Source organism: Tamandua tetradactyla, chromosome 21, assembly GCF_023851605.1.
Source record: "Tamandua tetradactyla isolate mTamTet1 chromosome 21, mTamTet1.pri, whole genome shotgun sequence".
In the NCBI taxonomy this organism is placed as follows: Eukaryota; Metazoa; Chordata; class Mammalia; order Pilosa; family Myrmecophagidae; genus Tamandua; species Tamandua tetradactyla.
Window position 1 is genome coordinate 37,402,623 of NC_135347.1, and position 26,079 is coordinate 37,428,701.

Sequence of the window (26,079 nt, forward strand, 5' to 3'; positions counted from 1 at the left end):
TTGCAGACGATATGATACTATACGTCGAAAACCCGGAAAAATCCACAGCAAAACTACTTGAGCTAATAAATGAGTACAGCAAAGTAGCAGGTTACAAGATCAACATTCAAAAATCTGTAGCATTTCTATACACTAGTAATGAACAAGCTGAGGGGGAAATCAAGAAATGAATCCCATTTACAATTGCAACTAAAAGAATAAAATACCTAGGAATAAATTTAACTAAAGAGACAAAAAAGCTATACAAAGAAAACTACAAAAAACTGTTAAAAGAAATCACAGAAGACCTAAATAGATGGAACGGCATACCGTGTTCATGGATTGGAAGACTAAATATAGTTAAGATGTCAATCCTACCTAAATTGATTTACAGATTCAATGCAATACCAATCAAAATCCCAACAACTTATTTTTCAGAAATAGAAAAACCAATAAGCAAATTTATCTGGAAGGGCAAGGTGCCCCGAATTGCTAAAAACATCTTGAGGATAAAAAACGAAGCTGGAGGTCTCATGCTGCCGGACTTTAAGGCATATTATGAAGCCACAGTGGTCAAAACAGCATGGTATTGGCATAAAGATAGATATATCGACCAATGGAATCGAATAGAGTGCTCAGATATAGACCCTCTCATCTATGGACATTTGATCTTTGATAAGGCAGTCAAGCCAACGTACCTGGGACAGAACAGTCTCTTCATAAATGGTGCCTAGAGAACTGGATATCCATATGCAAAAGAATGAAAGAAGACCCATATCTCACACCCTATACAAAAATTAACTCAAAATGGATCAAAGATCTAAACATTAGGTCTAAGACCATAAAAAAGTTAGAGGAAAATGTAGGGAGATATCTTATGAATCTTACAATTGGAGGCGGTTTTATGGACCTTAAACCTAAAGCAAGAGCACTGAAGAAAGAAATAAATAAATGGGAGCTCCTCAAAATTAAACACTTTTGTGCATCAAAGAGCTTCATCAAGAAAGTAGAAAGACAGCCTACACAATGGGAGACAATATTTGGAAACGACATATCAGATAAAGGTCTAGTATCCAGAATTTATAAAGAGATTGTCCAACTCAACAACAAAAAGACAGCCAGCCCAATTACAAAATGGGAAAAAGACTTGTACACACACCTCTCAGAAGAGGAAATACAAATGGCCAAAAGGCACATGAAGAGATGCTCAGTGTCCCTGGCCATTAGAGAAATGCAAATCAAAACCACAATGAGATATCATCTCACACCCACCAGAATAGCCATTAACAACAAAACAAAAAATGACAAGTACTGGAGAGGATGCGGAGAAAGAGGCACACTTATCCACTGTTGGTGGGGATGTCAAATGGTGCAACCACTGTTGAAGGCAGTTTGGCAGTTCCTCAAAAAACTGAATATAGAATTGCCATACGACCCAGCAATACCATTTCTAGGTATCTACTCAGAGGACTTAAGGGCAAAGACACAAACGGACATTTGCACACCAATGTTTATAGCAGCGTTATTTACAATTGCAAAGAGATGGAAACAGCCAAAATGTCCATCAACAGACAAGTGGCTAAACAAACTGTGGTATATACATATGATGGAATATTATGCAGCTTTAAGACAAAATAAACTTATGAAGTGTGTAATAACATGGATGGTCCTAGAGAACATTATGCTGAGTGAGTCTAGCCAAAAACTAAAGGACAAATACTGTATGGTCCCACTGATGTGAACGGACATTCGAGAATAAACTTGGAATATGTCATTGGTAACAGAGACCAGCAGGAGTTAGAAACAGGGTAAGATAATGGGTAATTGGAGCTGAAGGGATACAGACTGTGCAACAGGACTAGATACAAAAACTCAAAAATGGACAGCACAATAATACCTAATTGTAAAGTAATCATGTTAAAACACTGAATGAAGCTGCATCTGAGCTATAGGTTTTTTTTTGTTTGTTTGTCTGTTTGTTTGTTTATTTGTGTCTTTTTTTTACTTTTTCCTTTTCTTTTTTTTTTACTATTATTATTTTTATTTTTTTCTCTGTATTAACATTCTATATCTTTTTCTGTTGTTTTGCTAGTTCTTTTCCTAAATCGATGCAAATGTACTAAGAAATGATGATCATGCATCTATGTGGTGATGTTAAGAATTACTGATTGCATATGTAGAATGAATGATTTCTAAATGTTGTGTTAATTTCTTTTTTTTCTTTAATTAATAAAAAAAAAAGTCTATTCTGTCTGTTATTAGTGTACCTTCTCCTGCTTTCTTTTGGTTGCAGTTTGTGTGAAACATCTTTTTTGATCCTTTTACTTTCAATCTATTTGTATCCTTGTGTCTAAAATGAGTCTCTGGTAAGCAACATATAGTGGATTATTTTCTTAATCTGTTCTGCTAATCTGTATATTTTAATTGGTAAATTTAGTCCATTAGCATTCAAAGTTATTACTGTAAAGGCTTTTCTTGAATCTACCATCTTATCCTTTGAATTTTGTCAGGTCTATATATTTCTTTTCCTTCTTTCTCTTTGTATCCTTTAAGTTACCCTTATTGATGCTCTTTAATTCTGTGCCTTCCTTCAGACCTCCCTCTCATGTCTTTTTTTTTTCAGTCAGCAGAACTCCCTTCAGTATTTCTTATAGGGAGGGTATCTCTTATTGACAAATTTGCTCAGCATTTGTTTGTCTGTGAAAATTTTAATCTCTCCCTTACTTTTGAAGGACAGTTTGGCTGGGTACAGAGTTCTTGGCTGGAAGTCTTTCTCTTTCAGGTTTTAAATATATCATGCCACTGCCTTCTCACCTCCATAGTGCCAGTTGAGTAGTCTGAGTTCAGTCTTATGTGGTTTCCCTTGTACGTAGTAGATTGTTTTTCTCTTGCCGCTTTCAGAATTTTCTGCTTCTCTTCAACATTTGACAGATTGATTAGAATATGTCTTGGTGTAGGCCTGTTTGGATTTATTCTATTTGGAGTTCATTGGGATTCGTTGATTTGTATATTTATGGCTTTTATAAAGAGTGTGAAATTTTCCCCCATTATATCCTCAACTAATATTCCTAGCCATCTTTTTTGCCATTTTCTCTTTTGTGTCTTCAAAATCATTTGTCCTATCGTAGTTCACTTATTCTTTCTTCTGCCTCTTCGGATCTGCTGTTGGGTATCTCTAGTATATTTTTTCTTTGGTCTACAGCATCTTTAATCTCTGTGAAATCTGCTGTTTTTCTGCTTATTTTTTCAATTCTTCTTTATACTCTTCTAGTGTCTTCTTGATCTCCTCTATGTCATTAGCCATCCCACTTATTTTATTTAGTAGAGTGATATGAACATCTTTGTTTAGTTGTTCCAAAGTCTGTCTCCTCTGGTGTTTTAATTTGGTCTAGACTAGGCTATATCTGTCAGCATCTTCATATGCTTACTGATCTTCTGTTACCTTTGAGGGATGTAAATATCTTGATAGAGTTGCTTTGGAAGTTGATTTTCTTCAGTAGTCTAAAGCTTTGTATTTACGGGAGGGGTATGGAGCAGGATGTGGAGAATGGGCAGGACACAGCAGTGTGGTAACAGGTTGCAGCACAGGTATAGGCACGGGTTGGGGACATTACTCTGGTGCTGGAGCAGGGTGCAGGGTTGTGGAGGTGCAGTGCGGGGGCCGTAGGGATGGATTACAGCTCAGGCAGACCTTTGAGCACAGAAGCAGGGTGCGGTATGATGACATAGAGGTAGGGCACCGTGGGAGGCGAATGGGGTCTGTGAGGATGCATGTAGGCTGGTGCACAAGCAGATATGGGTGAATGCATGGAGCATGGGGGTCGTGGATATCAAGGTGTGGGTTCCGGGGCACAGAGGTCAAGGCACAGAGGTGTGGTAGGGCGTGGATGTGTCCTTGCACAGGGGGAGGGGTCCAGGGGATGCGGATATGCCAGTATGCAGGAGTAGGACACAGGTCGTGAGGGTGGGGGCGAGGAGTGCACATGTGCAGGGTGGGGACTATAGCACAGAAGCATACTTGAGCACCTGTTAGGTATGGGAGCAGGGCGCTTGTGCCAGTGGTGGGGCAAGGATGTGCACGTGTACAGGGTAGGGGATGTGGGGTACATGGGTCAAGAGGTTGGTGTAAGGATGCCTGGGAGGATGTGGCTGTGCACGTGCACATATCTGAGGAGCAGGATGGGGATGGAGCTCGATGAGGGGGACGGGTAACAGGGTTGGGGTGTGGGGGGAGTAGTGGGGTGGGGTGGCATGTATGGGTGTAGTGCATTCAAGGAACCGGCTTGGCTAACTTCCTTGTCCCCATCTCCCTGTCCGTGCACTTCTGAGGGCGCCAGGCTTCCATTTAGAAAGAGGCGCTGTAGTCTGTTTGTACCAGCTGGTTGGTCTACGGTTCTCTGCATCTCAGTTCTTCAGCTTTACAGCAGAGCCTCCGTATGTGGTGCAGAAGACCCTCCCAGGTCACTTACACCCTGGACTCACTGTCCCGGTCATTTTTCTATCACTCCTCGAGCTGTTCCTTGGATCAGGGGTAAACTTGAGCTATCCTATTCCACCATCTTCCTGGAACGTCCATTCTACCACGTGGTTTTAAACTCTAAAACTAAAGAATAATTGATCACGATAGAGTCAGGCTGAAAATATTTAAGAATTTGGGGCACATGGACACACGAGATTTCTTTTTCCTGTTGCTAACAAGCTACTGTTAACAGGTACTGTCTTCATGGACTATGGAGGAAAGACTCAGCATTAGTACTAATCTCTGAAAACATTTATGTGTAAACAGTGTCAAGAACTGTTAGTTCTTCATTTAGTCACAGAGTGGTCATTTGGGCATGGCTGGCAGTTGTCTTCATGGCCTATGAGACAGAATTTTGCTGATTCTTTTTTTGTAATGACTAATTCCATCCTTTATTTTCCATTCACTCAGCCATCACCCTCACTAGTATTATAGTCTTTAAAGTCTCATATATAGATTACTGTATTGTTACCTTAGAGGTTCTCTCTGCCTTTAAGTTTTGCCTAATCTGAGTTGTATTATCCATGGGATCTTAGGCTGAATTCCATGATAGAGTTTTGTCTAGGGGGTTTCAGGCTATTAATATATAATCCAGATTTGCCTAGGGACATAATATCACTGGAAATAGTGAGCAGGCTGGAAAAGTGGGTCTAGAGCTGACCTTGGCTAAAGAGTTCCAGCTCTTTTGGTGGCATTGGAAGCCATTTCAGTAGGTAACCTTTTTGGCAGCAGAGGGCTTGCTCCGAGCTGAGTTCAGAAAAGAACTAAAAGAAATGAGACTAATTAGGAGTCTATTGTAGAGGTTCCAAATTCAGGTGGGAATGGTAAGGTTGGTACAGCTGTGATCTCAGTAGTGTGAAAGAAGAATTGGTGACTGTGAGAAAAAGGCAGCTAGGATATCACTAAGGTTAGATAGCATGGATTTATAATGGGCTTATTAAACTTGATGTCCAGACAGTCTGACAGTAATATAGAAAGTCATATTCCTCACACACTGCTGCCTCTTAAGTGTTTATGTGTTAATATCCTTTTGAAATTGCAAACTCATTAAATGCCAAAATCATGGCATACTTCTTATCCTTCCACCTCCACTTCCAGCTCACAGCTTAATGACAACAGACTAACCTAATCTACCACATGTTTCTATTCAGTCCACGTATACAAGAGTATTTAGAAACATCAAAGGTTCTAAATATTGTTTGTTCTCTCATAAAGAGTGTTCTTTCCTATGCCAGCTATCTCATATTGTTTGTTTTCTCATATGCCAACTATCAGCAGGTGGAAACTATGTTATCTCTCTATCTGTTTTGTTTTTACATTTCTTTCATTGTGAGATATAAGTAGGATAACCAGATATCTGAATTTTCTCTGGATAGTCCCATTTAGACTTGTTATCCCATTACAATTATTAATACCCCTTTTTACTATCCAAAGTTTGCACAATAAATTCTGTGGTCACTCTAGAAATATCATATGATTGGAAAAGCTTTAAAACATATGAGATCAGTTTAAGGAATAACTGTAAAGAACACCCATGTGTAATTCCCAGCCCCAGTTAAGTCATAGAACTCTGCCAGCCGCTAGAAGTCTCCTCGCCCAAACCAGCTCCTTCTCTCTTCTTAGAGTAAACCCTATGCTGACTTTTATAATTATTTTCCTGCTTTTTAAACTAATGATAGCTAAATTATCAAAGCCTAAAATACCCTAAAGTATTTTCTTCTGATTATTAATCTTTTATGTGTTATAGCTATCTTAAGTGTAATTTCCTATTTATACTACGAAAAGACATCTTTGAGAATATGTTTACATATATAGTTTAGTATTTGACAAGGTTTTAACTAATCATCCTTAAGATAATTATTGTGTTTTCATTATTCATTTATTAAACTAAGATGTAATGAACAAAGCCCAGCTTTTGGCCTCCAGAATTTGATAATCTACCAAGTAATCACAATGTAGAACATGAAGTGCAATAACAGGAGTATGCACAATGTGTCCTTGGAGGACATTACCTAACCTTGGTAGTGATAGGTTAGACTCCTAGAGGAGACAATATCTCAGTTGAGTACTGAAGACAACTAGGATTTACACAGGTGAAGGTGAGGACAACAGGGTAACACTTTCCAGACAAAGGAACTAACCTAGAGAAAAGAAAAAGTATGACATAATTAGGGAATGCAAATTGTTCCTACAACTGGAACACAGAGAATGGGTATAAGATCTCTCAGATGGACATTAGTGAATAGTAACACTAGCTGACCATTGAAACCATGCATATGAATGTTACTAACTTAGAAAATTTATAAGATAAGCAGTGTGAGTAAGTTCGGTTCATTGTCTAATGTCTATGATGTTCTTTCAGAAGCTAGTCACTTGGTTTTAAAGCTTCTGAGAAGTATTTGTACAAAACATTTTCATGATCTGTTTTAGTTCTTGACCAGTATGATTCAGCTTTTTCTCCCTGTAACATCCAAGTTTGGCTTTAAACATGGTATGTGGGAAGTGTGATGGTGGCTCAGTGGCAGAATTCTTGCCTGCCATGCTAGAGACCTGAGTTCGATTCCCTGTGCCTGCAAGTGCAAAAAAAAAAAAGTTAACATTTACATAAACACAATATGTGCCAGCTATAGAAATAAATATAACAAAATGAAATTATTACAGGACTTTGGGGATTAAATTCATTTGCATATATTCATTAGTATTTTGCAAGCTAGGAAAAAATGTAGAACCCCTGGGTTTATTTATTTAGGTTTCTCCCAGTTCTGGAAAGAAAATCTGTATGGAAAATGCTTTTGGGAAAAAAAAGCATATATATTTAATAATTTAACAATGTTTATTGTTATTGATTTTCTCCTTATTTCCAGCCTACAGAGATACTGAAAACTTTATAAATCGTGTCATTTACATTATATATTTATATTTTCAGAAAATGTATTAATTTTTAGATATAAATATAGAAATGTAAGTGAACTTTTTAAAGATTATACTGTGTTATATGACCACTAGAACTATCCGCTATGCAGTTCTAATGTACTTAGATATATTTTTGTGTTTCAGGTGTTAACTATGTATGTCATTTTTCCTAAAATGTGTTTATTTTAAATATTTTATTTCAGAAGTTATAGTAATGATTAAGCTTAGCAGAAATTTACTAATAGTTTAATACTAATTCATTCTCTAATTTGAATTTTCAATGAAGTTATTTTTTGTTACTATTTTGAGTGTGCTGTAATCATCTTGTTTTTCATGCTATATAAGCAAGCATAGAGTTTTGATTTCTGATTACCGTGAAAATAATTAGATACAATATGTAGTATCCATTTGTTTTCTTTATAGGAAAATGGTTCTCCCGAAGAACACGCAGTCTATGTGTGGGATCATTTCATAGCCCAGTCTGCAGCTGAGAATGTGTTTTTCGTTGCTCACAGTTATGGGGGACTTGCTTTTGTTGAACTGGTAAGTGCACATTTAAATTTCTTTTTAATTCCCAGTCTTTTTGCAGATTTATCCCTCCCCCACTCTTTTCTCTTTTTGTTGGTATCATTACTTTATTTTACAGAGAATGAAAATAAAATATTTTGAGTAAATAATTTTGTTTTAAAAGAGTATACTCATTTTTTATGGTGGCATAGCTTTTAATGCTAACTAAAAAGTGTTTTGTCTATCCCTTATTCACATATTATTTTTTTAATTTTTACATTATAATCCCAATTTCCATGCATTTCATGATATTTATGTTTCATGTGTTATGTGTAGACTATTGAGCATATGTTATTTGTAAAGTGTTTAAAATTTCAAAAGACCCTTTGAATATTTGAGATTATTTTGACAATCTTTGACTCTTTTTTATAAAAGCTAGTCCTTGATACTAGATCAGGATTTGTATAAGTAGTATTAAAAGTTTCAAAAAACTTCTGGTAATCTGCTTCTAACTGAAATATATTGCTTGGGCATAAAAATTTTACATTTCAAAATAATCTGATTCTTGGAGTTAAGATTATATTTACATGACAGAAAAAATCATCATTATTTCTGAATTTTGTCTGTATCATATGCAGTAATACTAGCACCACAGTCTTCTGCCAGCATGAATCATTAATGTGATGTAATCGATACTAAAAATATGCTAATGAATGCCTCCATATCACAACCTTATGTCACAGGAAGGTACGAATGCTATACAAAAATGATTAGTTTGATAAGAGTATATTTGACAAAAGTCCAAATCAGCCAGTGTGGACATTAAAAGCAGGCACAACATTAGTTGTCTAATTTTTATGTTTCTAGACTTTGGTGTGCATTTTTCTTTGTCATGGAAGTAAATATAACCATGGCCTTTTCATCCTCCCTACATTTTATTGCTTATGCACATGATTTAGATATTAAAATGGTGGTGACACCTGATACTGAGAATATTTTAAGTGATCTGAATCTACAGATGCTTTTGCTATCTTAAGATCAATAAATAAATAATTTCTTTGTTAAATTGATTCAATTTTTAGGAATTATTTTCAAGTATTTTTAATTCTACTGAATTTATAATATAATTGGAAATCTTAAAATAGCTTTTTAACACACTAGTATGACATTTTTTAATATGAATTTTTTACATAGTTATTTTCAACATATATATATCTATCTTTCCAGCTTTTCTTCTTCTCTGTAAGCCATTAACTTACAACATGGAATTTCATTACTGTAAAGTAACTTAAAATATGTCTGAAAACCTGCAAGACCAATCAATTTTCAGATTTCTGTAAAACAGACATTCCCATTTTTTACTTTGACAGTTTATTAAAACCTTTCATATAACAAATTTATAACTCAACTGAATTTTAGGAATTTTTTTAAGTGGACTTCAAGTTCCAGGGTAACAGATGACCAGTGTGTCAGTCCTATTTTGCCTGTCCTTCTTGTCACACACTGGTGGATATTTCTCCACTTTTGTTCCACTTTAATATAAAGCACACAGATGTTTCAGAACAAGACTTGACTTCTGACCTTGAGGCTATTAGGGTCAGAGTCCTCAGGGCCTGTGAAATTATCACAAGCTGAGCTAAAGTTTTTCTCCATCACAGGAAGTAACCAGTAAGTAAGAAGTTAAAAAGGAGCTTTGTCAGAGAGACAAGATGGTCTCAGTAAGGGTCAGCTTCTGTAGTCTGCTAACTCTGCAGGAGGTGCCTGCCTGGGAGGAGGAATATAATATAACCACTGGCACATCACATATCTGTCAGGCCACGCCAGGGCTGAGAAGTCTATTTAATGTAATATACCTTGTTTTAAAATATTAACAGTGATTATCTGAACTTCATGTATTTGCTGTTTTATAGAGAACTAACTTTGATCAGTGTATGTAATGGGGGTATAGAGGTGATGGCATCTGTAGAAAGACTGGTTCCTGACCTAATAACGGGGATTCCTCTAAATAAATAACATTGTACATTGATGAGTTTTACATTAATTTTTGGTAAAACTTGATTAGTAATATATTTAAGGACATTATGTTTCTATTTAATTTTAAAAGGTTTTTTTAAAAGATAGCTGGTTAAAGAAACAATAAAATCACAAAGATAGTTTAAAACCTTTATTTTCTTACCCCAAACTGAATGATATTCTTTCCTGTTCTCCCCAGTATTGTTAGAGGACAAGTTATGGTCTTTAAAATGATGGAAAATATTCATTCTCTCATGATTTTTCAACAGAAATGTAACATATAAAATTGTTTTCCACGGATTAAAAAGTTTAATAAGTTTACAAGGAAGTAAATTGTGAACATTATAATTATAATATACATCCTAATTTTGCTTTAGATTTTTGTCTCTAGTATATTATATACGTTAGATATTAAATCCTCTGGATTTCAGTAAAGTTTAAATTCCTTTTCATTAGCTTATAAAATTTTATTCCTGATTAAAGACTCAGCACACACACACACATGCTTACACTTCCTATTTAACAGTTTTAATTTGTAGCATCATGTTTGAATACCTAGAAATTGTCTTTTCTACCATTATCCTACAAGTTGGCATTCTTTGCTAGGTCATGATTTTCAACTAAAAAATATAATTACTTATGCTTGTTATTTGAATTACAGGTACAAATTAGGACCTATTCTGAAATATATCTTACCATTAAATTAAAATTGTGTGTAATTATACCTCAAAATTAAATGTGCAGCTTTTAATAGATTTCTGAAGATAAATTAATTTTAAATTTAGAGTACAAAAAAGTTATAGAACTTTCATATTTTGATAATTGCTGTTTTTTAAAACTGAGAACATAATTTATGACCACATTCAATTTCAAAGTGTTGAATTCTTCCTGGAAGAATGTATTATAGTCAGAGAGTTATTTTCAAAACCCGTGTTCATTATATGGTTGTAAATCTTGGAACTTGATCAGGTCTAACCTCATAAAAACATTATACAGTTTACTATTATAATGAGAAAAGCGATACTAAACATATACTTCTGGGTGCTTTTATTCTCATCATCTCAGATTTTCAACTTTCCAAACTTTCTTTGTTTTCATAAAAATTGGTATTAATACAACAAGTCTGGTAGCAATGCCAACATTCAGTCAGTAAAGGTAAAAGGGAAGAACTATTTATTTTATGAATTTATGATGAATTTTTGAAGTAGTATATCTATTCTGTATTATCTTTCTGTATATTTAAAATAATGCAAATATATGAAGTTATAGTTATTAAACTATAATTTTAAGCATCTTTGAAATTCTTTCTTAGAAATTCTGTTTTACACCTGATAGAATTAGTAATAATAATCAGATGTGTTTACCAGATTAATTTGGAAAGATATCTACAAATAATGCACCTTACTTTTGCCTTATATTGTGAAAAATTCAGGCTCGTTTGTCAGAAGTTAATTTTTATTGAAAAACTGAGGATTTTGAGCTTTTAGCCATATTGATGAAGTGATTCCATTGCTTCCATTTTTAGCCATTTCAGGGTGTTTTGCTCTTGTCTTTCCAGGTGATGGTTAGTTTGACAAAACCATGTAACTTTAAATTTTTATTTTATTGGAATTGAGCTGGCTTTCCCTTTCAAAGCCCAGTTTGCAGCCTCCACTCACCTTACCTTCTTTTTTTTGCAAAGGTCAACGAATCAATCTGCATTCAGATTTCTTTCCTTAGTCAAAGTAAGAGTCTTCATATTTTTTATAAAACACACTGAACAATTTTGTGTTTACATTCCACTAGTTTATTGAATCTGCTGATATAAAATTAGTATTTTATTTTTATTTCCTTTTTCTTTTACTAGTAATGTGTTCACAGACACCTTTAAAAACATCACTTAAGATTGTAAAAACTGGTCCTTTGAAAGTGGATTTCTACCCACTTTTGATTTTTGGTTTCTTCATGCTTGTCAGCACTTGATTGGCACCTAGCTTACATGTGAATTAAGAAATGAAGGAGACTCTGTTTTCCTGTGCTTGTTACATGCTGGGCTCCCTGGCCTCCGGGCAGCCTAATCTGCCCTTCAGCTGCTGAGAGAGGACTAGATTTGGACATAGTTATGTGAAGAGACTTAATCTCAGTCTACTCTTAAGTCAATCTAATAAAATTGCCTGGAGCATGATTTGGATTTACAGTGAGGAGAAAATGGAATGTGACTTAAAAAAAAAAGTAATTTTTACCTTTACTGAAATCAGCTATGATCTTAAAGATCCGTCATTTATATTCTGCCTACAAAGAACAAAGTGAATTGGATACAGAGAAGGTATCTGCTTAATGTGGTCAATGGCAGTACCTAACAGTTGAGCTTCTGGGAATCAAGAATTGAGAGAGCTAGAATAAGCAGAAATGAACCAAGGAAAAATTGAACTATTATATCAAACTAATTCAGGCCAAAAACCCTCCTTATGAACGTACTTTAAAGTACAAGTAATTCAGTAAAAATAAATTGTCACTTTTAGTATAATTTGAATTTCTGATTTGGCTGCCTACATGATAAAAATTGCATGTTAATGTAAGTAATAGTTATATTGTTAATAAGGTGGTTCTTAATTCCCTAATCATTTTGTATGAAAACAATTTAACCTCCCTGACCATGCTGTAAGCTCCTTAAAAAGAGGAACCAAAGGTTATATTATTTTTTTCCTCCTCTATTCAGTTTTGTTTTATGCCTGGCCTGTATACATACTATTTCTTAGATGATTGCTGATAATACTAACTTTTTGGAGCTTTTTTGCAGTAGTTCAAGAGAGACCAGGCAAGGGCTTTACTAACATAGATATAGTGGGAGTGGTCAGGAAGAAACACACATTAGAGAGGTGTTAAGGAGTCAGGTTCTCTGTGGCTTAGTGATATTGGATCTTGGAGACTAAATGCTAAGGAAGTGGCCATTAGATATCCTTCTATGTACACATCTACACAAGCATATCAAAGTGAATACAAAGGGAATCCAAGTATGGCAAATAAGAGCCATGAGCAGTGATTTTGCAGATATCTAGGTATTTGGGGAAAATGTTTGCACATACTGGGTATTTCATAAATGTCACTAATAGAGTAAATGAGATTTCAAATCAAAATATTAAAAAGAAAAGGGCAAAGTTACATAAAACAAATGAGATTTCTTAAGCTCCACCAGAGTTTCCTATATTGAGACTTTTTTATCACTTTTTAAAAACATTTTTATTGTGAAATATAGCATATATACAAAAAAGCAAAAAAATTCAAAGCGCATTTTAACAAGTAGTTTTAGAACAAATTTCAAAGTATAGTGTGGTTACAGTTCTACCATTTCCAGTATTTCCTTCTAGCTACTCTTAAGACACTGGAGACTAAAAAGAAATATCAATATAATGATTGAATAATCATATTCATTTGTTAAATCCTATCTTCCCTGTTATAACTCCTCCTTCTCCTTTGATCCTTTTCCCAATCTTTAGGGATATTTGGGCAATGATCATTCTAACTTCTTCATGTTGAAAAGGGGTGTCAACATGGAGTAAGGGTATGCAACTGGTTGATTCTTTTGGAGAGGGGCCTGTCTACCCTAGGAAACATCTGGAGATTAGAGATTTCTAAAAAATAAACTTAGTGAGTAAAACTTTTCTTGACTCTTAGATGAAATCTCTTAGCCACTGATACCTTATTTTGTTACATTTCTTTTCCCCTTTTTGGTCAGGTAGGCATTGTTGAGCCCACAGTTCTAGGGCCAGGCTCCTCCCTGGGAACCATGTCCCATGTTGCCAGGGAGACTTGTACCCCTGGACGTTATATCCCATGTAGGGGGAGGGTAATGATTTTACTTGCAGAGTTGGGCTTAGAGAGAGAGAGGCCATATCTGAGCAACCAAAGAGGTTCTCTGAAAGTAACTCTTAGACATTATCATAGGTAGGCTTAGCTTCTCTGTTACAGATATAAGCTTCATAAAAGCAAGCCTCTAAATAAAGGACTTGGCCTATTAACTTGGGAGTTCCTAATGTTTGAGAGAGCTTCAGGGATCTCCCAGGTGAGAAAGTTTAATAATTCCATATTTTTTCTCCATCCCTCAACGGCCTTTGCCAATCCGTTTTAATTATGTGCCCAATGTACTCAGGAATGTATCCGGGTATTACATTGAGTTATACAGAATTGTTTAACACCTTCTTTCCAATTGTAGGCTCCAAGTGTTTAGGTTGTTTAATTGAACTGGCCAGACGGGTTGTTAGATTGTGTGCTACAGAAAATTTAGGTTTGGGACAAAACAAACCTCTCTTCCCTAAGTCTCATACAGTGGGTGAAGTTCTAAAATATAGACAATATCACCCTGTATTCTGATTTACCTTAGTCCCAACCAGATCAGCTTCACTTTTATCTTTAATTGAAGGCTTTTCTTGTTGGCCTCTTTAATAGTTGCTGTATGTAGAACTTTGAGACTGCAGAACTCCAGCTCTGAGTCTTAGGTGCGCAGATACCCAAAGTTGCAGGAAAATACCAGGTTATACACATGTAACACAGCATCTCAGAGTTTAGAAATAACACTTAAAGCTCAGGAATAAATGTGACTATTGTGAGAGCTTACAATCTAAGCTGCAATTTTCTTGTAAGTATTTTCTAAAAGAGAACATACAATATTTGTCCTTTTGTTTTTAGCTTATTTTGCTCAATGTAATGTCCTCATAGTTCATTCACCTCATTGCATGCCTCGTGACTTTGTTCCTTTCTGTAACCGCAGAATATTCCATCATATTTATACACCACAGTTCACCATTATGCTTCTCAATCGTTGTACCCCTCAACCACCTCCATCCATTGGGTATCATGAATAATGTCGACATAAAAACCAGTGTGCAGAGTGGAAAATGGTGGCTCAGTAGCAGAATTCTCACTTGCCATGCCGGAGACCCGGGTTCGATTTCCGGAGCCTGCCCATGCCAAAAAAAGAAAAAAAAAAAATCAGTGTGTGTATTAGTTAGGGTTCTCTAGAGAAACAGAATCAACAGGGAACACTTGCAAATATAAAATTTATAAAAGTGTCTCACGTGACTTTGGGACACACATCCAAAATCCGCAGGGCAGGCTGTGAAGCCGACGATTCCGATGGAGGGTCTGGGCGAACTCCACAGAAGAGACTCGCCAGCCGAAGCAGGAAGGCGAACCTATCTCTTCTGAATCCTCCTTAAAAGGCTTCCAGTGATTAGATTAAGCATCACTCATTGCAGAAGACACTCCCCTTGGCTGTTTACAAATGGAATCAGCTGTGAATGCAGCTGACGTGATCATGATCTAATTCTATGAAATGTCCTCATTGCAACAGACAGGCCAGCGCTTGCCCAATCAGACAAACAGGTACCACCACTTGGCCAAACTGACACATGAACCTGACCATGACAGTGTGCAAATGTCTATTCGAGTCCCTGCTTTCAGTTCTTTCAGTATATTCGCAGTAATGGGATTGCCTAATCGAATGACAACCCTGTATTTATCCTCCTGTGGATCCACTAACTTATCCTCCAGAGGAGCTGCCCCATTCTGCTATCCTACCAGCATTGACTAGGTATACTTCTCTCTCCACATTTTCTCTAGCATGTGAACCTTTCTATTTATTTATTTTGAATCTGCAGATTTTGTTGAGATCTATTCATATAGCATATATTCTATCCAAAATAATCAGTGTTTAATAGTATCTTCCCTTAGTTGTACAATCATCATCATTCTAAATTGTAGACAATTTTCCTTTATCCAAAGAGAAAAGTAACAAATAGACACACCCACATCAGATAAACCCAAAACTCCCTTCAACTATTGCCTCCCCCACACACACCAATTATTTACTCCTAGTATCATTGTGGTACTAGTGATATATTCCTGTTAAATATAGATTATAGCATGCAATATGTAGTTTTTCTCATATACCCTTCTATTACTAACTCTTTGTACAAGTGTCATACTTTTGAAGTAGTTCATATAAGAACTTATTTATATTTATAGTGCTAATTGGCAAGTACATGGGTCTAAACAACCCCTTTAATCATACCCACCTTCAGTGTGACACTATTACTTATAAACTCAGTAATGAACTACCGTCACTTCTGTCCAATCCTGTACTTTCAAGTTCAAGCTCATTAACTAGTCTATAAATATTAGGTAACCCTTCCCCCTTCTCTAGCTCCTGTCTATTTCTAGGTCCTGTATAGTCTACATTTTAAGACTCGGATTTACATTTTTGTGAGGGTTCATATTAGTGGACTCAGTATCTATCCTTTTGTGTCTGACTTATTTTGCTTAGCATTATATATTCAGGGTTCATCTATGTTTTCATATGCTGCAGGACCTATTTCTTCTTAGTGCTGCATAATATTTCATCATTTGTATATACCATGTTTTGTTTATCCAATCATCTGTTGATGGACACTTGGGTTGTTTACATGTTTTGGCAATTGGGAATAATGCTGTCATGAACATCGGTTGGAAAACATCTGTTTGTAACACTGCTTTCAGCTCTTCTAGATATATAATAAGTAGTGGTATTGCCAGGGTATAGGACAACTCGATATTTAGTTTTCTGAGGAACCACCAAACTGTCTTCCACAGCAGCTGTAACCATTATACATTCCCACCAGCGGTGCATAAGTGTTCCAATTTCTCTACTTCCTCTCCGACATTTGTAGTTTCCTGTTTAATAGCAGCCATTCTTGTGGATGTGAGATGATATCTCATTGTGGTTTTGATTTGCATTTCCCTTGTACCTGATGAGGAGGAACATCTTTTCATATGCTTTTTAGCCATTTATATTTTCTGTTGAGAAAAATGTCTATTCATATTTTTTGCCCATTTTATAATTGGGTGGTTTGTTCTTTTGTTGTTGAGTTTTAGATTACTTTATATATACTGGATATCAGATCCTTAGCAGATATATGGTTCACAAATATTTTCTTCCATTGAGTTGGCTGCCCTTAATCTTTCTGACTAAGTCCCTTTAGGCATAGAAGCATTTAATTTTGAGGAGTTACCATTTATCTATTTTTTTCTTTCATTGCTTGTGCTTTGGGTGTAAGGTCTAATAAGCTACGTCCTATTACTAGGTCTTGAAGATGTTTCCATATATTTTCTTCTAGAAATTTTATGATAATGACTCTTTTATTTAGGTCTTTGATCCACTTTGAGTTAATTTTTGTATAGGTTATGAGTTGGGTTCTCTTTCATTTCTTTGGCTATAGATATCCAGGTCTCCTTTATTGAAAAGACTATTCTGTCCCAATTCAGTGGATTGGGAAGATCAGTTTGACATAGATCTGGGGGTCTATTTCTGAACTCTCAGTTCAATTCCATTGCTCAATATGTCTATCTTTGTGCCAATACCATGTTGTTTTAACCATGTGGCTTTATAATAAGCTTTAAAATCAGGAAGTGTAAGTCCTCCCACTTCATTCTTCTTTTTTAGTATGTTTTGGCTATTTGAGGTTTTCATCCATTCCAAATCAACTTGATAACTAGATTTTCCAAGTCTTCAAAATGGATTGTTGGAATTTTGACTGGTTTTGTGTTGAATCTGTAGATAAATTTGGGGGAATTGACATCTTAATGATATTTAGCCTTCGTATCCATGAACATGGGATGTCTTTCCACTTATTTAGGTCTTCCCTGATTTCTTTTAACAGTGTCTTGTAGTTTTCTACGTATAAGTCCTTTACATCCTGGTTAAGTTTATTCCTAGATATTTGATTCTTTTAGTTGCTGTTGTGAATGGAATTTTTTTTAATTGTCTCCTCAGATCATTACTTATGTACAGAAACACTACCGATTTTTGCTCATTAATCTTGTACCCCACCACTTTGCTGAATTTGTTCAAGTAGCTTTGTTGTAGATTTCTCAGGATTTCCAAGTATGGGATCATATTATCTGTAAATAATGAAAGTTTTACTACTTTCTTTCTGATTTTGTTGTCTTTTATTTCTTTCTCTTCCCTTATTGCTCTAGCTAGAACTTCTAACACAATGTTGAATAAGTGGGCATCCTTGTTTTGTTCCCAATCTCAGGGGAAAGGCTTTCAGTCTCTTACTGTGGAGTATGGTGCTGGTTTCTCATATGTGTCCTTTATCATATTGAGGAAGTTTCCTTCAGTTCCTACATTTTGAAGTGTTTTATCAAAAAAGGATACTGAACTTTGTTGAATGCTTTTTCACTGTCAATCAAGATAATCATATCAATGAGATCACACAATATTTGCCCTTTTGTATCTAACTTATTTCATTCGACATGTCTTCAAGGTTCGTCCTTGTTGTCACATATATCAGAACTTCATTCTTTTTTACAGCTGAATAGTATTCTGTTGTGTGTATATACCACATCTTATTTATTCATTCATCAGTTGATGGATACTTGGGTTGCTTCCATCATTAGGCAATTGTGAATAATGCCACTATGAACATTGGTGTCCAGATATCTGTTTAAGTCCCTGCTTTCAGTTCTTTTGAGTATATAGCTAGAGACTGCTAGGAAAAGTAGTAATTCTATACTTAACTTTCTGAGGTTGCACCAAATTGGTATTCACAGAAACTGCACCATTTTACATTCCCAGCAATGACACATCTTCTCCAATACTTGTAATTTTTCCATTTTTAGTAGTAGCTATTGTAGTGGGTGTGAAATGATATTTCATTGTGGTTTTGATTTGCATTTCCCTATTAGCTGATGTTGAGCATCTTTTCATACTGTTTTTGTTTTTAGCCATTTATAACTCCTCTTTGGAGAAATGCTTATTTAAGTCTTTTGCCCATTTTTTAACTGGGCTTGTCTTTTTATTGTTGAGTTTTAGGATTTCTTTATATATTCTGAATATTAAACCCTTATTAGATATATGGTTCCAAAATATTTTCTCCCATTCTGTAGGTCTTTTTACTTTCTTGACGAAATTTTCTGATGCACAAAACTTTTTAATTTTGGTGAAGCTCCATTTATCTTTTTTCCTTCGGTGCCCATACTTTTGGTTCAAAGTCTTAAGAGACCATTGTGTAACTTGAGGTCCTGATGATATATTTCTGTCTTTTCTTCTAGGAGTTTTCTAGCTTTGTTTTTCAATTTTCAAGTCTTTGATCCATTTTTACTTCATTTTTGTATATGGTATGAGTTAAGAGGTCTACTTTCATTCTTTTTTGTATGGACATCCACTTTTCTCACCACAACTTATTGAAGAGAAAATTTTTCATCATTGCATGGACTTGACACCTTTGTCAAAAATCATTTGACAATAATTGCTTCTTTCTGAACTGTCAGTTTGATTCCATAGCCCTAAATGTCTGTCCTTGTGCCAGTACCACACAGTTGTGATTACTATAGCTTTGTAATATGTTTTAAATTCAGAAAGTGTGAGTATTCCAACTTCATTCTTTTTTATAAGATTGTTTTGACATTCTAAACACAGTTTCCTTCCATTTAAATTTGGTGGTTGTTTTTCCATTTCTGAAAAGAAGGCTATAGGAATTTTGATCAGGATTGTGTTGAATCTATAAATTTCTTTGGGTAGAATTGACATCTTAACAATATTCAGTCTTCCAATCCATGAATACAGAAAGACCCTCCATTTATTTAGATCTTCTTTGATTTCTTTTAGCAATATTTTATGGTTTTCTGTGTAAGTCCTTTTCATCAAATATGCTTAGATATTTGATTCTTTTAGTTGCTATTGTAAATGGAATTTTTTCTTGATTTTCTCTTCAGATTGTTCATTACTTGTACATAGGAACACTACTGATTTTTGTATGTTAATCGTCTACCCTGCTTCTTGGTTGAATGTTTATTAGCTCTAGTAACTTTGTTGTGGATTTTCCCAGATATTATATACAAGAATCACATCACCTACAGATGGGGCAAGTTTTACTTCTTCCTTTCAATCAAATGCCTTTCATTTCTTTTTCTTGACTAATTGCTCCAGTTAGACCTTCCATACAATGTTGTATAACAGTGGTGACATTCAACATTCATTTCTTTTTCTTGATCATAGAGAGACAACTTTCCATCTTTCACCATTAAGTATGATATTATCTCTGGGTTTTTCATTATGCCCTTTATCATAAAACTTTAGGAAATTTCTTCTTCTGTTATTAGTTAGGGTTCTCTAGAGAAACAGAATCAACAGAAAACACTCACAAATATAAAATTTATAAAAGTGTCTCACATAATTGTGGAAACCCAGAGTCCAAAATCCACAGATCAGGCTGTGAAGCCAACGATTCCAATGGAGGGTCTGGACAAACTCCACAGGACAGGCTCACTGGCCGAAGCAGAAAGAAAGCCTGTCTCTTCTGAATCCTCCTTAAAAGGCTTCCAGTGATTAGATTAAGCATCACTCATTGCAGAGGACACTGCCCTTGGCTGATTACAAATGGAATCAGCTGTGGATGCAGCTGACGTGATGATGTTCTAATTCTATGAAATGTCCTCATTGCAACAGACAGGCCAGCACTCACCCAACCAGACAAGCAGGTACCACCACTTGGCCAAGTTGACACATGAACCTATGACACTTCTATTACTTGTTTTCTAAATGTTTTTATCAAGAAAGAGCACTATATTTTGTCCAATGACTTTTCTGCATCAGTTGAGATGGCTGTGGTTTTTTCCTTCGTTTTGTTAATGTAATGAATTATGTTAATTGAGTGCCTTGTGCTGAACTGCCCTTGCAAACCTGAGATAAACTCCACTTAATCGTGGTGCATAAATCTTTTATGCACCATAAAGTGCATAAAAGTGCATAAAGTGCATCACATTTTAAAATGTGATGTTAGGTTCAGTTTGCTAGTATTTTGTTGAGTAGTTTTGCGTCTATGTTCATAAGAGATGTTGGTCTGTAATTTTTTTCTTTTGGCATCTTTATCTGGCTTTGGCTTTAGGGTGATGTTGGCCTCATAGAATAAGTTGGAAAGTGTTCCCATCTCTTCATTTTTTTTTTTGGAAGAGTTTTAGCAGAATTCGTGCTAATTCTTCATAGAATGTTTGTTAAAATTCACCAGTGAAGCCATCTGGTCTTGGGCTTTTCTTTTTTTTGTAGATTTTGGATGATTGATATAGTTTCTTTACTTGTTATTGGTCTGTTGAGATCTTCTCTTTCTTCTTAAGTCATTGGAGGTTATTTGGTGTGTTTCTGGGAATTTTCCCATTTATCTAGGTTATCTAACTTATTAGTATGTTCATAATATCCTCTTATAATCCTTTTCATTTCTGTACAGTTAGTAGTTATGTCCACGCACCCCACCACCCTTTCAATTCTGTTTTTAGTTATTTTCACCCTCACTCTTTTTCCTTTGTTAGTCCAGCTAGAGTTTGGCAATTTTATTAATCTTTTAAAAGAAGCAAATTTTGATTTTGCTGATTCTTTCTGTTGTTTCTTTATATTCTCTATTTCAGTTATCTCTACTCTAATCTTTGTTATTTCCTTCTTCTGCTTGCTTTGGGTTTAGTTTGCTCTTTTTCTAGTTCTTTCAGTTGGGACATTAGGTGTCTGATTTGCTTCTTTATTAATGTAGCATTTACAGGTATAAATCTCCCTCTTAGCACTGCTTTTGTTGCATCCCATAAGTTTTAGTATGCTGTTTTTTATTTTATTTTGTCTTAAGGTATTTCCTTATTTTCCTTGTGATTTCTTCTTTGACCAATTGGTTGTTTAAGAGTACATTGTGTAATTGCTTTGTTTTTGTGAATTTTCCAGTATTCCCTCTGTTATTGATATCTAGCTTCATTCCATTGTGATCAGAGAAGACACAGTGTATGATTTCAGTATTTATGAACTTATTGAGACTTTGTGACCTAACATGTAGTCTGTCCTGGAGAATGATCCATATGCACTAGAGAAGAATGTATATTCTTCTGTTGTTAAATGAACTGTTCTAAAATTGTCTGTTAGGTCTAGTAGGTTTATGTATCATTCAAGTCTTATCTTATTGATCTTCTATCTAGATTTTCTATACAATATTGAAAGTGGTATATTGAAGTCTCATATTGTTAATATAAAACTATCTATTCCTCCCTTCAAATCTGTCAATATTTCTTCATATATTTTGGCACTGTGTCAGTAGGTGCATACTTATTTATAATTTTTATGACTTCTTGTGAACTGACCCCTTTGTCAGTATATAGTTCCCTTCATTGTCCCTTGTAACACATCTTTTATCTCATATTAGTATAGTTACCCTACCTCTCTTCTGGTTACTATTGGGTTTTTTTTCACTTGGGCAAGCACCAGGAATCGAACCTGGCATGGCAGGCGAGAACTCTGCCCGCTGAGCCACCGTGGCCCGCCCTCTTCTGGTTACTGTTTGCATGGTATATTTTTTTCCATCCTTTCACTTTCAGCCTCCTAGTATTTGAATTTAAGGTGAGTCTCTTATAAACAGCATATAGTTTGGTTATTCTTTTTTTGTCCCATCTGCCAATCTTATCCATTTGACTGGAGAGTATAATCAATTTATATTTAAGGTAAATATTCCTATTTAGTCTTATATTTTTTCCCACAATTCTTCCATGAATGCCTACTTTCATATTTGCTTCATTTTTTTGTATGGTACCATTTTGAGTCCCTTCTCATTTCTTTTTGCATATTTTTTTCATATATTTTCTTTATGGTTACCATAAGGCTTAAATTAAATCCCAAATCTATAATAATCCCATTTGATTTGACAACGTAACCTCAATTGTATATAATTAGATTGTTTCTGCACCCCTTTATCTCCCCCACCTTTTTGTTGTATTTAATTCACATTATATGTCCAAAACCTTAGATTTAGTATTCCTTTTTATGTATTTGCATTTTAGTACCTGTAAGAAGTGAAAAGTAGAGTTACATACCAGAAAATGCAATATAATAGTTCTGGCATTTATAATTTCCCATTTGGTTGCCTCAAGAGGTTTTTCATTCTTGTGCTACTTTGATTCACTGTCTGTTGTCCTTTTCTTTCAGTATGAAGAACTCCGCGTAGCGTTGCTTGTAGGGTAGGTCTAGTGATGATGAACTCCCTCAGCTTTTTTTTTATTTGGATGTCATAATCTCCCTCTTTTTTGAAAGAAAGTCTCACTAGATATAACATTCTTTGTTGGCAGTTGTTTTCTTTCAGTAAAGACAGAAATCTTGCTTCCGTGATTTCTGATGAGAAATCACTTAATCTTATTGGAATTTCCTTGGACATAGCACATTGTTTTTCTGTTGCAGCTTTCAGAATTCTGTCCTTGTCTTTTGCATTTCACAGCTTGATTATTGTGTGTTTGGCATTTTTCTTTTTCAAGTTTGTATTATTTGAGTTTCTTTGGGCTTTTAAAATATTCATATTTATTATGTCTTTCATTAAATATAGGAAACTTTTTGCCATTATTTCTTTGAATATTCCTTCTGCCTCTTCTCTCTTCTCTTTCTGAGACTCCTATAATGAATATATTAGTATGCTTTATGGTGTTCTAGGTCTCTATGCTGTGTTCATGTTTTTCCCATTCTTTTTTTTCTTTTTTTTTTTTTTTACTTCTCAAACTGAATCATTTCATTTCTCTTTGTCTTTGAGTTCTATGATTCTTTTGTCTGCCAGGTCCAATCTGCTGTTGAAACACTCCAGGGAATTTTTCATTTTACTTATTATGCTTTTAACTCCAGTATTTCTGTTTGGTTCCTTTTTTAAATTTATACCTCTTTATTGAGAGTCTCATATTATTCACTCGTTTTTTTCTTCATACCCTTTAGTTATTTCCCTTTGTTTTCCTTTTTCTCCTTGAGCATATTGAGGATCTTTTTAAAAAAGTCTTTGTCTGGTATGTCCAAAGTCTGGTTTTCTTCAGTGATAGTTTCTGGATTTTTATCTTGTTCCTTTGGATGGCCCATCATTTCCAGTTTCTTTGTTTGACTTGTAGTCTTTTGTTGTACACTATATAAATTAATATTTTAAAGTCTTAACTCCAGGATTTAGTCCCTGAACTGTTTGCTTAAGTTTGTATCCAGCTAGTGATATAACAGGGATTTCCTTAAGTGCCCAGAACTAACAGAAACATACAAACCAATGCAAACAAACACCTTTCCCAGGCTTTGCAAATTAGTTCTCCATTGGATAGTGCTCTTCTTCAGAGTTCAGCCCCGCTTTCATGAGATCAACCTGAGGCAAATGTGAACTGCAGGGCCCTCTCCATCTTTTCTGAGCCTGAGTCTTGTCCTGGCGTTGTACTTGCCTGTGGCCTAGGAATCTCCCCATTTATAGGAATTAAAAGCCCCTTCTACTCCCTGTGAAATAGACTTTCTCCCCTTCCTGGGTCATCTGTTGTATGTCTTAAAGCAGGTAATTTTTTTTGCCTCAGGCTGCTTTAACTTAAATGTTTCTTTTACTAGATAAGCTGTCTGCAAAGTGCTTCTGCCTGCAGGGCAGGTTCTGGGAGGGTGAGCCAGAGATAAGTTCTTAGTTGAGTCTTTAAGACTGCCATCCAAAAGACTGGCCCCTGACATACAGGCACTACAATATACAATATATACAATATACAGAAGGAGTTACACTGCTCCTTCTGGAACAGCGTCAGAGTTCCACAATGGGAGCCCAGGCCAGCTGCACACAGTGACAAGGAGATTGTTAGGTAGGGGTCAGTAAGAGTACCACAGACTTCTGTCATTTTTAAAGCTGTGTTCTTGATTCAGCGGTCACCTAGTGACTACGATCCTTTAACTATTTTCTGGACTTTGAGAATGATAGCTCTGCCAGTTTTTGCTAGTTGTTCAAAGATTCTGTGGTAGAATCTGAAGCATCTTATGGCACCATCTTGGTCAACCAGAAACCTCATATTGATCTGTTGTCAGTATTTTTTATTTCAGTCATCTTAGTGGGGATGAAGTAGTATTTCAATGTGGTTTTTATTTACATTTCTCTAATAAGTAATGACGTTGAGCATCTTTCCATGTGTTTATTGGCCATTTGTATATCTTCTCTGGATAAATGTCTATGCAAACTTTTGCCCATTTTTTAATTGGGTTGTTATTTTATTGTTAAGAGTTCTTTATATATTATAGATAACAAGTCCCTTATCAGATATATTATTTGCACATATTTTTTCCCATTCTGTGAATTGCGTTTTTACTTTCTTAATTGCCTGTGAAACACAAAAGTTTTTAATTTTGAAGTCAAATTTATCTCATTTTTTGTTTTAGTCACTTGAGTTAATTTTTGTATATATTATAAGGTAAGGGTCCAACTTCATTTTAATGAATGTGGTTATCCAGTTGTCCAAGCACCATTTGTTGTAAAGACTGTTCTTTCTTTGTTTTTTCTTACCTCTCTTATCACAAGTCAACTAACTATAAATGTAAGGGTTTTTTCTTGACTCTTAATTCTATTCCCTTGTTCTATGTATCTGTCTTTATATCTGTACATTGTCTCAATTACTGTAGCTTTGTAGCAAATTTTGAAATCAAGAACTGTCAAGTCCTCCAAATTCGTTCCTTTTCAAGGTTGTTTTGGTCTGGGCCCCATGCATTTCTATTTGAATTTCAAGATCTGCTTGTCAATTTCTGCAAAAAAAAAGAAAAAAAAGAGAGAGAGCTGGGGTTTTGATTGAATTAAATCTGTAAGAGCATTGCCATCTTTATAATATTAAGTATTCTGATCTATGAACATGGCTTTCTTTCCATTTACTTTACTTATGTTTTCTTTCAAGAATGTTTTATAATTTTCAGTGTATGCCTTATACTTTTTTGTTAAATTTATTCTTAAGCATTTTATTCTTTTTGATACCACTTTAAATTAAAGTTTCTTACTTTCATTTTTCCATTGTTCATTGCTAGTATATAGAAATATAGTATAATTTTTTGCATGGATTCCTTAGATTTTTCTGTATACAGTTCATGGCAGTTGCAAATAGAGATACTTCTACTTCTTCCTTTCCCATTTAGATTCCTTTTATTTATTTTTCTTGCCTTATTGCAAGAACAAACTAGGACCTCCAGTAAAATGTTGAATAAGAGTCAAGAGTGGACATCTTTTCTTTGTTTCTGATCTTAATGGAAAAGCATTTAGTTTTTCACCATCAGCTCTGATGTTAGCCATGATTTTTTCCATTTGTGATGGATCATTTCTTCTAAGAATATAGCCTGCTCCTTAATGTTTATATCCTTTCATTTA

General features: G+C 35.0%; 1 protein-coding gene across 9 annotated transcripts in view; it reads left to right on the forward strand.

The window, feature by feature from the left end:
• Nucleotides 1–26,079, forward strand: part of ARB2A (ARB2 cotranscriptional regulator A) — a 545,745-nt gene that overhangs the window by 290,318 nt on the left and 229,348 nt on the right. For all 9 annotated transcript variants that reach the window (XM_077139148.1, XM_077139150.1, XM_077139149.1 and 6 more), the window contains one exon: nucleotides 7,835–7,954. In XM_077139148.1, coding sequence (XP_076995263.1) covers nucleotides 7,835–7,954 — 120 coding nt within the window. The remainder of the gene's footprint in view (nucleotides 1–7,834; nucleotides 7,955–26,079) is intronic.